A 14167-nucleotide genomic window follows, 5' to 3' on the forward strand; every position below is an offset into this window, starting at 1 on the left:
TGAAATCAGAAATTCTCTATCAGTCAGCAGTTGTGAATCTTTTTTTATATTAAAGGACTTGTGGTACAGGTAATTCTCTGTGTGTATTTCCTGTATCGGGTTAGGTAGCCTAATAAAATAATATKTTGTATTGTTTGTAAATGTCATTTCAGACTGCCTATGGGAGAAGCCTGCCTACAGTGGGGTGGCAGGTAGCCTAGTGGTTAGAGCGTTGGGCCAGTAACCGAAAGGTTGCTAGATCAAATCCCCGAGCTGACAAGGTAAACATCTGTCGTTCTGCCCCTGAACAAGGCAGCTAACCCAGTGTTCCTAGGCCGTCATTGTAAATAATAATAATTTGTTCTTAACTAAAAATTAAAAGCTCTCAGTTCTTTGCTATAGTGCAGCTAGCCAGCAGATCTAYCCTGCTTGCTTACAATTGCACTAGGGTCAGACAGGCTTCCTGTAAAACATGCAGAGCCATCTCTGAAAACATTCCTCAATCAAAGGATAAGAAATGCATTGTACTCTAAATTGTCCCATTATCCCAACTGTTACACCAAGAAGATCTCTGTGTAACAGTCAGTTTATTGAGGCATCTCATGCCTGGACTAGTTTGGGTAACCCTGTCTTTACCTACACAAAGTKTGTCTGACCCTAGTCAAGATCCGCAGCTGTAGCCGAAGGAAGCGGTTGGATCTGCTGGCTAAATTTCAGTCTGCCTATACCCAACTAGCTAGCACTGGTTGTGCACAGACAGTGACATCGACTAGGCCTACCCAAAGCAACAACCTCTATACCGCACAATCTATAAAATAGATTTAAAAATATGGAAAGCAAAAAGCATACCACGGAAAATCAGAATTTGACCCAAAAAATTCAAAGTAGGGAGCTCAGAATCGTGAAAAACCGGGCAAATGTCAAATCAAATGTATGGAATCATTTTGGAGTAKTCGTTAACGCTGACAAACAACTTGTGGATGGATTCGCAGCTTGCAAAAAGTGCAAGCGGGTGTTAGCCTATGACAGTCAAAGAACGGGCACTTCCAGCTTGAAAAAACACATTGGGAGATGCACGGTAAGACGGATATTGATGACTGCCCAGTCGCCGACTGTAGTGTAGAACAAGGAGCCCAGTACCCTATGAAGGACAAGGATAGTTCACTCGGGTCAGGATGCGATTTGGGTTGGGGTAGCACTCTGTRCTAATGGCGGTTTGCAGTCGGGTCCTGATAGATCCGTTTGTGGAGAATTATGCAAAAATGTACTCTGGCGTGTGGCAGACATAGTGTTTATGTGCATGTGAGAATTAAAATATGTGGGCTATTGTGGAGMGAAATGGTTTATTTTATAGTCACATTGTGCATTTGTAAACTCTGCTATGTGGAGTGGTAAAGACTTTCGTCTTTAATCATCACGCATGCGCAGGTAAATAGTCTAGATCCCAGACTGCTAGCTAGATACAGTACGTTCAGGCGAAGTAGCGCAAAATATCATTCCATTAGCTAATTACAGAGTGAGAGGCTGTAGTTGTGAGATATGGAAAGTAGAAGCAGAGACCGTAAAAAAAGTCACACCTGGAAATATTTCAATGAAATTTCGTCCGAAAGTGTGACATGTAAGCTGTGTGCGGCTGTTCTGAAGCGGACGAGTGGGAGCACAACATCCATGTTAAACCATTTAGAAAGGATCCATCATCTGTCGTTAAGACATATCAAAACACAGCGAGAGTTGATGGCTGCCGTTAGAGGTAAGACTCCTGTAAGTGTTTTATTTAACTCTTAGCCGACTACCAAAGCAAATTCGTGTAAAAGTGTGATATCTGGACGGGTCCCCCCTCGGCAAGTTTCTCGGCTAGCTCAGTTTGTACCATATGCATTTTTCACGAGGTTGCCATTTCAACGTGTGCCTCACATTTGTTTTAACCCCAAATGCAGTTAATACAGTAAATTGTCTATATTTTGTCAGAGCAGAGGATCGCTGACAGCTRTTTGGCGAGGAACCAGGCTACTCTGCTGGTCTGGTCAGTTGTAAGATTCTCTGGTTTGGTTGTCCATTGGTTCCATTCATTCACAAAATGTCAACACCAACAACACCAACACCAACGTTGGTTCAGCTGTGTGGCACAGCTTCGACAGAATAGAAGCTTCTCAGGCTAAATGTAAACACTGCGACCGGAATATCAGATGTAAAGGACGTTGCACCAGTGGTATGAAAAGGCATTTAGTCTCGGCATCAGGTAAACTTGACCTCCGAAACGGCTCTATTTAAACAAATAATTCGAGCCTCCACAGACAAAAGCAATGGAGCTATAGATGTTGAAGCGTCAGAGACAGGTATTAAAACGAGTGAGAACAAAATACAAACTTCATGACGTTGCTACATTTGAGTGACAATCAATAAAGAACCGAGTTAGGCTACATATATTCATGACGAATCAACCGATTGAATGCGCACATTTAGCTAAACGGATTCGTGGATTTCCGTTRATTATGCTAACCGGAAAATGCTGTTTTGGTTAGCAGTTATGTACATTTTGATTTAAATGCCGAGTCTCAAATAGCCGCCTGTCCCTTTTTAATAGCCAGGCATCGGCACACATTTCAGCAAATAAACGCCTGTTTCAAATAAACGCCCCATCTAAATGAATTGTTTACGAGGTTACCATGTCATGTGATGTGATATACTTTAAAAAAAAAAATCTGTCATGTTGCTTGCCATGGCGCCACCAAGAAGAAAATACGACATCAAATTCAAGCTAGCAGTGATTAAATTCACAGAGCAAAATTCGGGCGAGGAAACTGCCAGGCATTTTGGAATTGATCCAAAACGAGTGAGAGAATGGCGAAGTCAAAAAGTCGAACTTCAACGTTTGTCTGAGGTGGATCAGAAGAGGGCGAGACTGCAAGGTGGGGGTAGGAAAAAGGTTAGCGAGTAGCTGGAGGCTAGTCTGTGCAAGTCTGGGGCGTATTCATTACGCCAATTCTGTTGCAAYTCGTTGCTTAAACAGAAGCAAACGGAACGAAACTGGGCGGGACCTGCCGGAATRTGTCCAATAGAAACTCTCGTTTTAGTTCCAACAAAGGTTCCGTTTAGCAACTGCTGGACTAATGATTASACCCCTGATCTGAGACGGATTCATGTTTATACTGGTCACAACAGTGTGGTAGTCTTTAAAAAAATATATTGATCAAAATGTGTACATTAAGGAAATAGACACTTGGCTTCAATAGAAGCCAGTCTAATAAGCGCCGGTTGTGTTGCTTTATCGTTTGATGTTCTGGGGTGCATTCATTAGTCGCAGACCATTGCAAAACGTTTCGCAACGAAACCCGTTCAGCGTTAACTCCAGGAAGCAAACGTAAGGAAACGTGAAGTGACCTACCTTAAATAGTTTTTCCTTTCAAAGTGTTTTCCTTTTGAAGTAAATGGTTTTCGTTGCGAAACGTAACAGGCCAACACGCCTTTGATGAAACCGTGCGATGAAATAAAACGTTTTTATTAGCAGTATTATCAAACTTGTATTTTGCTCATTTGMCTAGTCCAGCATAGATCTGAAGGAAAAGGCTTTGACTGTAGAGAGAGCATAAATAGGAACAGACGCGCTAAAAGTAGCACGGTTTGGAAGTATTTCACCAGAAAGGGCGTTGATACATGTACATGTCGGCTATGCAAAGCTGTACTCAAATACAACAACGGCAGCACTGACAGCATGTTAAACCACATCAAATACAAGTACCCAGCCATCACAGTGCCAGCTCTAGATGGTAAATCAGAAACGACCACCAGGGTAAAGTAGAGAGCTGTTATTATTATCCACTACATGTTATTTTGTCCATCGAATATTAATACTGTTAATGACAGTCTATAAAACTACCCAACAAATGGACTACTACAGGGACAACATATCAAATGTAAAGATTAAATTTAAAAAAACAAAATGTCAGCTCCACCACTTGTTTTGGTATACATCTGGTGGAGGAAATATTATGTCCTGCATAAATTCACAAGGTTAATGGAAATTGAAAATCTTATTGAAATGTGACATATCATGTATTTTTTTAATGGTTTTGTGGTATGAATTGTTTTTCTTCAGACATTAAAGTTAAAAAGAGAAGCTGCAATAAAGGCAGAGAAGACCATGTCTAAGAGCACATACGAAGAAGAGGAAGATGAGGAGGAGGATGAGCATCTCCCCAAGACTGGGATGTCAAAGTGGGTATCATGTATATTGGAAGATCAATTTGTAAGTCGCTCTGGATAAGAGCGTCTGCTAAATGACTTAAATGTAAATGTAAGATAACATTGGTAACACTTTTATATAGGCCCACTGTAGGGCTGGGCAATATGACGATATATATTGTGTTACGATAGAAAAACATCTATCGTTTTATATTATGCTCTATCGTTTATTTCGTTGTCGCAAATCACACTCTTTACGGCAATATTTTTTTTTCAATTGGGTGATGCTGTGTGGAAGGAAATTTGCAACACAAACAAACATGCKGGAGAAAAGTCTGACACGGACCAGAAAACCATCCTCTGCAAAATATGCCGCAGGCCGGTCCCGACAACAGGCTCAAACACCACTAACCTCTTACCACCTAGGCAAGAATCATGTGAAACAGTACGGAGAGAGTCTACGGATGAGACCCAAAAAAGTACAGTCGAGTGCTCAAAACAAACCTCCGACTCAAACGTTGCAAGAGGCTTTTGCCTGCGGCACGCCATATGGCAAAYAATCACAAAGATGGAAGGAGATAACAGCTGCCGTTACAACTTACGTCTGCAAAGACATGGCCCCAATTTACACGGTCGAGAAACGGGGGTTTCGTGAGTTGGTGCTAACACTCGAKCCAAGGTACCAAATGCAAATTGATATGTGACACGTATTAATGCCAAAATAACATGCAAAACAGGCAAGCCCCCCCCCCCCAATTGTATTTATTTATTTATATTACTGTTGAAGTCGGAAGTTTACATACACTTAGGTTGGTGTCATTAATACTCGTTTTTCAACCACTCCACAATTCTTGTTAACAAGCTATAGTTTTGGCAAGTCGGTTAGGACATCTGCTTTGTGCATGACACACGTAATTTTTCCAACAATTATTTACAGACAGATTCTTTCACTTATAATTCACTGTATCACAATTCCACTGGGTCAGAAGTTTACATACTCTAAGTTGACTGTGCCTTCAAACAGCTTGGAAAATTCCAGAAAATTATGTCATGGCTTTAGAAGCTTCTGATAGGCTAATTAACATAATTTGAGTGAATTGGAGCTGTACCTGTGGATGTATTTCAAYGCCTACCTTCAAACTCAGTGCCTCTTTGCTTGACATCATGGGAAAATCTAAAGAAATCAGTGAAGACCTCAGAAAAACAATTGTAGACCTCCACAAGTCTGGTTCATCCTTGGGAGCAATTTCCAAATGCCTGACGGTACCACGTTCATCTGTACAAACAATAGCACACATTTATAAACACCATGAGATCATGCAGCCGTCATACCGCTCAGGAAGGAGACGCGTTCTGTCTCCTAGAGATGAACGTACTTTGGTGCGAAAAGTGCAAATCAATCCCAGAACAACAAAGGACCTTGTGAAGATGCTGGAGGAAACAGGTACAAAAGTATCTATATCCACAGTAAAACGAGTCCTATTTCGGCATAACCTGAAAGGCCGCTCAGCAAGGAAGAAGCCACTGCTCCAAAACCGCCATAAAAAAGCCAGACTCCGTTTTGCAACTGCACATGGGGACAAATATTGTATTTTTTGGAGAAATTCCTCTAGTCTGATGAAACAAAAATATAACTTTTGTCCTGTCTCTTATACACATCTAGATGTGTATAAGAGACAGGGAAAATTATGTGGATATATTGAAGCAACATCTCAAGACATCAGTCAGAAAGTTGAAGCTTGGTCTAAAATGGGTCTTCCAAATGGACAATGACCCCAAGCATACTTCCAAAGTTGTGGCAAAATGGCTTAAGGACAACAAAGTCAAGGTATTGGAGTGGCCATCGCAAAGCCCTGACCTCAAACCTATAGAAAATTTGGTTGCGTGCAAGGAGGCCTACAAACCTGACTCAGTTACACCAGCTCTGTCAGCATGGGCCAAAATTTACCCAACTTATTGTGGGAAGCTTGTGGAAGGCTACCTGAAACGTTTGACCCAAGTTAAACAATTTAAAGGCAATGCTACCAAATACTAATTGAGTGTATGTAAACTTCTGACCCACTGGGAATGTGATGAAAGAAATAAAAGCGGAAATAAATCACTCTCTACTATTATTCTGACATTTCACATTCTTAAAATAAAGTGGTGATCGAAACTGACCTAAGACAGGGAAGTTTTACTAGGATTAAATGTCAGGAATTGTGAAAAACTGAGTTTTAAATTAATTTGGCTAAGGTGTATGTAAACTTCTGACTTCAGCTGTACATTAGGCCTATAACTGCACATTTTAGGCCTATTATTTTGTTTGCAACTATAGTTTAACCATTTTTAGATTTTATTCATTAATAATTTATTACATACTTGATTGAAAATTTGCACAAAGGTTCTAAATAAACAGAGAAATAATAAATATGAGTAACTACCATTTTTATTTGTTGAGTATAATTCAAAATGTAATAAGAAATAGGCCTTTACATGTGGTCATTTTATATSAACTATTAATTGCATTTACAGAATGTGCTATATCGTGATATGTATTGTTATCGGGATATGAAATGACCTATATCGGGATATGAGATTTTGGCCATATCGCCCAGCCCTAGCCCACTGTATTAGACAATCTCAGAGCCCAGAACCAAACCGTGTCTTATGACAGACTATAGGTCATATTTCTTTCATATAAAAGTTAGCTTTTTAAAGTAAAAAATGGCCAAGCCGTTGCAAGACTGTTCTTCAGTGTTCTAATGGTTTGTTAACATTGTATTTCTGTGTTTTAACTTCCCCCAGGCAAGATCCCAATACTMCAGAGGTAGCCATGACAGAAGGTTGTTTTTGTTGTATCAGTTTCAATCCAAGATGTCCTGTATAGTCACTAATGTCAACTTTCAGATGGTCTCATAGGACGAACCCTGTTCTTATGTCACTCACAATATTCCTGCTTTTATGCTGTAGACGGGACTGCAGAGCAGTTTGAGTTTCAGTATGGACTGGAGGGACCAACATTTAAGAATGAGAATGAGAATGGGGAGGTGAGTTGGCACTTAACGCAAATTAGTGATCGAATGAGCAGGTTGTTATTTGCTGTCTCCTACCTCTTTCACTCGTGTAGTTAGCTACAGTACCTTTGCTCTTTTCTTCTACTCAAAACCCCTTCTTTTCTCTGTGCAGTGCTCCAAGAGCCATCTGTCCATCATCAAAGTGGAACAACTGGACCCCCTTCTCRCTGACCAAAACAGTACGTTTGTGTGCATGTCTATTATAACAGAAGGAGAATAAAGGACCATCATATTAGGAGGTGTGTTTGGACTGGGATAGGTAAACCTGTCTACATATCCAATGTGCACTTATCAGGAGTCAACTCAATTCTTTCCCCAGACTCCAGCTGTGGTTCTGGGTCACCTGGGGATCCTGGGCCTCCTGGCTCGTCTGGTTTTGGGTCCAGTATGAGTCCAGCTGCACAGTTCTTCAGGAAGTGCCACCAGGCAGGCTGCATACAGTTAATCTTCTCTGAGTTTTCCTCCCGCCTCAACACTATCACTGAGAGGATTTCATCCCAGCAGGCCAGCGAAGAAGGTAAGACAGAATAATACAGTAGACTACTATTAAATACATTGGATGGGAACTGTAGTGTTGGCTAACTAAACCGGAGCATGCAATTATGAAGAACTGTACTGTTGTCCATTGTGAAACTGAGCTTGTAATATTTTTTTTATTTTTTTTTAATAAAAAAAACATTTTTACCAGTATAAATATTAACAAAATATCCTGTGTCCACAGATTTCAACCTCACCCTGAAAGTGCTGGAGGCCTCTGGGATGCTGCCAGAGATCTTTGCAAAGAGAGACCAAGGTAAAGTATTAAAACATCCACATAAAGTGCAGAATACTCTCTTTGTGGTGCGTGGAWTAAAGTCCCCATAAGTTAGTTCCTCATATAGGAATTCTGGTTCGGAAGCACGAGTAACCTTGCCTGACACGAGAAGACCTACGTTAGCTCCCTGAGCTAATGCTTAAGCTCAGTGGGCTAACACASTTATGTGGAATGCAGGAGACCCGTCGTGCTCTGATCGGTAACACCCGCATGCATTATGACCTCAGCACTGACCAGTAGGCAGACACAGTGCCCAGATAATTAATTTCACCCTAATGCCGTTTCTATTCCTTTGTTCAGAAATGGAGAAGAGACTGAAGGATCTGCAGAGAGAGACTGAAGCGGTGAGGACTGCCAGGTCTGCCATGAGAGATGCCTGTGTCATGAGCTTCACCCCATCATGACGGATCACTGCTGAAGATAAAAGCGGTTTTATAAGACMTTATAATTAGGGCCTGGAGTTTTCCCTGACCAGACTAGGAATGTATAGGACCTGAAGTTTTCCTGGTCCGATCATGTGGACAGAGTTTTTCCCATCATGTGYACAGGAAAAACCTCACCCCAGTTTTAGTAGAATGTAAATATTTGAAACATTTTATATTTGCCATATTTTTCTACCTTTGTGTTCAAACATTTTAACTCTGATATTTGAAAACAGTTTGTTGTACCCTGGCTACTGAGATGGGTGATATATTATACTTGAAGTGAGTAATAGGCGATATAATCTTGTGACATACATTGGTTCTGGGTTCCAAGGTTATTGGCGTTGTAGTGATGTTAGTAGGTGATCTTTTGTGTCCATCTGTGCTGTATGTACTTTGTGCTTACTAACCCTTCACAGGTTAAATATGTCCTTATACAGTATGTGTAACAGTATAACTTTAGTGCGTCCCCTCGCCCCGACCCGGGCGCGAACCAGGGACCCTCTGCACACATCAACAACGGTCGCACACGAAGCATCGTTACTCAATGCTCCACAAAGGCCACGGCCCTTGCAGAGCAAGGTGCAACACTACTTCTAGGTTTCAGAGCAAGTGACGTAACTGATTGAAACGCTACTAGCGCGTACCCGCTAACTAGCTAGCCATTTCACATCCGTTACATATGTGTGAACCAGTATCTACATTTATCGATGGATGGGTACTACATTTACTGTAAGACAAATTAATTTGGAATAAACTGTAATATAGCATACTTGAGGAAAGTTGAACGCATTAAACTTCTTTTGTAAATGAGTCATGTGATMACATTATTTCAGATCTGAAATGTCCTGTAAACAAACTTTTTCTATTACAGTAATATAAAGTAACTGCTCTGCTTATGGGTGACAGTGGAATGGGAGATGTAGGCAGTAAACCTGGGAAGGTATGAGATGGGGACATTTAAACTGAAATCCTAAATGCCATAATTCTTTGTTTATGGATTTTTAAATAGGAATATCAGTTCACTTCCAGAATTGACTGAATTGAAATGGTACATTAGTTTGACAGCAATTAGCCTAGTAGCAAATATTGTGGTTGTAGTAGCAGCGTTTTCGAGATATTACTTTGGTTGGCACAACGCCCGCTTGCACCTAAGTGTACTGAAACTAGCACCACACCCAGACTTGTCAGAGCACCCCATACAATAGCAATCAGTCGATATAATCGAGAACMATCATCAAATCAACATTTCATATCGTGGTGTAGATTTACTCTATTGACAATGACACTAACGTGAGATCACATTTCCAGCATGGCCGACAACCGGACCTCCGTTGACCACCAGAGGACGCAAAATGGCAATTAAGAAATAAATGAGCATTGCATTTGCAGCTCATAAATGAATAAAAACAAWTAAAACGTAGTTTTAAAAGTTAAGTTACCTCTGAACGAGCTCCGGCAACTCGTGTTCAGCTGGCTAGCTTGACTGACATTGCTGGCCAGCGGGCGCATTCCAGCTGGATTTAATTGTCTGCCTCTTAATTTATGGGTGTACTACAATGCTTGGATAGTTAACATAACAGATTAGCATAATCGGTTCAGATGATTTATTGGCCTCTACTTTTATTTTTTACAAATCCAAAATCACTATTGCAGGCTGACCAACGGTTCCTGACCAGGGTAAAGACAGTTTCGGGTTGGATATTCGCCTGTAGTTTTCCTTACGTCCACCAACAGCAGTTAGSGACCGTCCACATAGTCACAAATCAAATTTCTCAAATTTCAATAGCTCTTTAACCATTACTCCTAACACTTTCAAAACTGGTTGTAGCTAACCCGATGGCATAGACACACATTGCACACCCTTTAGTTTGTCCATTTTCATCTCACATGGTTTTACATGCATTTTTCAAAATGTAAAATTTCAATAGCTCCTCCTTGGTCATGTGACCTAGTGACTTCAAACAAGGTTCAGAATCCACTCAGTGGCCCAAAACATTGCACACGCTTTAGTTTGTCCATTTTCATCTCACATGATTTTAATGTTCAGAATGTCCACTGACTACCCTTCTATATTGCACACCCTTTAGTTTGTCAATTTTCAGCTCACATGGTTTTACATGAATTTTTCAAAATTTAGAATTTCAATAGCTTCTTGGTCATGTGACCTGGTGACTTCAAACAAGGTTCAGAATGTCCACCCAGTGGCCCTAAACATTGCACACCCATTAGTTTGTCAATTTTCATCTCACATGATTTAAAAATAATTTTTCACAATGTAGAGTTTCAATAGCTCCTTGGTCATGTGACCTGGTGACTTCAAACAAGTTTCAGAATGTCCACCCAGTGGCCCTAAACATTGCACACCCATTAGTTTGTCATTTTCATCTCACATGATTTTAAAACAATTTTTCAAAATGTAGAATTTCAATAGCTCCTTGGTCATGTCAATTACACACCTATGAAGCGTGCAGCGGATATACACCCATATTGCATAACCTCTAGTCATGTATCTTCTATATTGTTGTACATTAATATTAGTTTGACAATTAGGGGGTTCAGTCCAGTGTTGTGTTTACCCTTTTCTTTAATATTTATCTTCAATAATTGGTAGTTCTAAGTACTTATTTTCCCTGTTTTTTTTATTTTTCCACAGTATTTAACAGTGGTACACAATAGGAGAGAGACAGATAAAATCTCCTTTCGTCGTAAAATATCAACCATAAAGGAAAAGGGCAAAGTACGAGAGTCATGTTATTAATTTTCCAAAGCAGGGATGGAGAGTGAGCTAGTGAGGTAGGCTGCAGTGGGTTTGCTGGTCAATACATACTGTATACTGAACATGTAACCACAGTAACAGTGGCCAGTAAATCAATTAATAAAAATGTAATATTGACAAATTAAACAGAAATTGTAGACATTTAATATTTTCCAACATGTCAACAGACACTTAACTTCAAATAAGTACAAAACATTTCACAGTGTTAACTTTCTCTTTATCCCTGGTTGATGTACATTTCAGAGCCTCTTCAGTGTGGATGGGGTATAGCATACATTTTCAACAACAAAGACAGCACTTCCAGTTTGTGTTCTTTACTCTGTTGAACTCTTTTGTCTTCATTCCTAGGCACAGCACATGGAACCACTGTTGGCATGCAAAACATTCAACAATCTAAAACAAAAACAAAGCGTAATACGTTATAAATAATATCAAATATCAATGCAGTATGACGAATGATGAATTCGCCATCCATTGTGTTATATCATAAATTGGTCTTACATGCCGTCACTGTTGTCAAAGATTATAAACATGTTAAATAAAGTTCTAACCCAGTCAGTTTTTGGGCCACATCCAGGTTCTTTATCAGTGGCACCCATGAAGCAGTTTGTTGGCTTTGTTGAACGCTGAAATCATAGGCATGAACTGAACATATGGCCGCGCCGACACACTACATAAAAATAAAGAATTTACATTTACTTTGAATTAAATGTCATTACATACCAGACATTTTTAGTATGTCCTCAGCCATTTCTTTTGCAGTTGCTCCATGTGTTTTAGAAGTTCCATATCAATTTGGGAGGGATGTTGGGGAAGTTCTGTGCAACTTCCTTGGCCATCTACACCAACAAATAAAATAGAGTTTTTGACCTAATTGTCACATAACAGCTAACCATTCATTATTGAAAAATATAACTATCAAACCTGCATTATAAAGACCCCACAGCTGAAGGTGTCCTGCTGCATGGTGTGAGTTATTTACCCTCCTTTACACTTTATGTCTGCCCAGTCTTTTCCATGGTAGGATCTTCTCATTTTGAAGTATTCTCTTTTTTATGTAAAAATAATGGTATTATGATTAGTTTCCTTATCACTATAATCTAGTAGTAATTTATTAGTAGAGGTAATTTCCTTTATGCCCCATTCTACACACAGCCTAAATTATAGGCACTGAACCATTTACAGGACAATAATAAAAGTAGCATATAGGATCCAACCCATCACAGAGTGATTAAATGTAGAGCGTTTGTAGACTTTAAGAAAAAAATATTAAGTGACGGTTTCATCAGTACGTGCTTAAAGAAAGTCATATCATAAAGATCACGATGACAGTAACCACCAAATCTATGACAACAGAGACTGAATTGTAAGCAGCAAAGTGTGTGTGTCAAAATAATATCTGAAAATGTCAGTTGTTGAACATAAATACTTCTATTTGCAATAGCAATTTATGATATATGCAGTTGAGGAATATTCAATGTCCAACACTACATGTAGGACGGACATAAGACATTCCCACATACAGTATTTAATAATATATATATTTCACCTTTATTCAACCAGGTAAGCCAGTTGAGAACAAGTTCTCATTTACAACTGCAACCTGGCCAAGATAAAGCAAAGCAGTGTGACACAAACAACAACATAGAGTTAAACATGGAATAGACAAACGTACAGTCAATAACACATTACAAAAGTCTATATACAGTGTGTGCAAATGAAGTAAGATTAAGGAGGTAAGGCAATTGGCCGTAGTGGCGAAATAATTACCAATTTACAAATAACACTGGAGTGAGATGTGCAGAAGATGAATGTGCAAGTAGAGATACTGTGGTGCAAAGGAGCAAAAAAATAAATAACAATATGGGGATGAGGTAGATGGATGGGCTATTTACAGATGGGCTACGTACAGGTGCAATGATCTGTAACCTGCTCTGATAGCCGATGCTTAAAGATAGTGAGGGTGATAGGAGTCTCCAGCTTCAGTGATTTTTGCAATTCATTCCAGTCATTGGCAGCAGAGAACTGGAAGGAAAGGCAGCCAAAGGAAGAATTGGCTTTGGGGGTGACCAGTGAAATATACCTGCTGGAGCGCGTGCTACGGGTGGGTGCTGCTATGGTGACCAGTGAGCTGAGATAAGGCGGGGCTTTACCTAGCAAGGACTTATAGATGACCTGGAGCCAGTGGGTTGCGATGAATATGAAGCGAGGGCCAGCCAACGAGAGCATACAGGTCGCAGTGGTGGGTAGTATATGGGGCTTTGGTGACAAAACGAATGGCACTGTGATAGACTGCATCCAATTTGCTGAGTAGAGTGTTTGGAGGCCTATTTGTAAATGACATCGCCGATGTCAAGGATCGGTAGGATAGTCAGTTTTACGAGGGTATGTTTTGGCAGCATGAGTGAAGGATGCTTTGTTGTGAAATAGAAAGCCGATTCTAGATTTAATTTTGATTGGAGATGCTTAATATGAGTCTGGAAGGAGAGTTTACAGTCGAACCAGACACCTAGGTATTTGTAGTTGTCCACATATTCTAAGTTCAGAACCTCCAGAGTAGTGATGCTAGGGCGGGTGGCAGATGCGGCCAGCGATCGGTTGAAGAGCATGCATTTTAGTTTTACTTGCATTTAAGAGCAGTTGGAGGTCACGGAAGGAGAGTTGTATGGCATTGAAGCTTGTCTGGAGTTAACACATTGTCCAAAGAAGGGCCAGAAGTATACAGAATGGTGTCGTCTGCGAAGAGGTGGATCAGAGAATCACCAGCCGCAAGAGCGACATTATTGACATATACAGAGAAAAGAGTCGGCCCGAGAATTGAACCCTGTGTCACCCCCATAGAGACTGGCAGAGGTCCGGACAACAGGCACTCCCATTTGACATACTGAACTCTGTCTGAGAATTAGTTGGTGAACCAGGCGAGGTAGTCATTTGA

General features: G+C 40.3%; 1 protein-coding gene across 6 annotated transcripts; it reads left to right on the forward strand.

Moving 5' to 3' along the window:
• Positions 1–738: 738 nt before the first annotated feature.
• On the forward strand, positions 739–9266 carry LOC111959466 (uncharacterized). Of its 6 annotated transcripts, none has more exons than XM_023981050.2 (8): positions 739–1057; positions 4076–4194; positions 6949–6986; positions 7114–7190; positions 7330–7396; positions 7537–7734; positions 7939–8010; positions 8332–9266. In XM_023981050.2, the coding sequence occupies exons 1-8, from the start codon at positions 809–811 to the stop codon at positions 8433–8435; spliced, it is 924 nt and encodes a 307-aa protein (XP_023836818.1). In that variant the 5' UTR covers positions 739–808; the 3' UTR covers positions 8436–9266. The 6 variants fall into 6 exon arrangements, with proteins under 6 accessions (XP_023836818.1, XP_023836819.1, XP_023836822.1 ...); XM_023981051.2 differs by lacking the exon at positions 739–1057 and adding an exon at positions 1108–1740; XM_023981054.2 differs by lacking the exon at positions 739–1057 and adding an exon at positions 1113–1729.
• Positions 9267–14167: the final 4901 nt, after the last annotated feature.

Source organism: Salvelinus sp. IW2-2015, linkage group LG36, assembly GCF_002910315.2.
Source record: "Salvelinus sp. IW2-2015 linkage group LG36, ASM291031v2, whole genome shotgun sequence".
NCBI classification, from domain to species: domain Eukaryota; kingdom Metazoa; phylum Chordata; class Actinopteri; order Salmoniformes; family Salmonidae; genus Salvelinus; species Salvelinus sp. IW2-2015.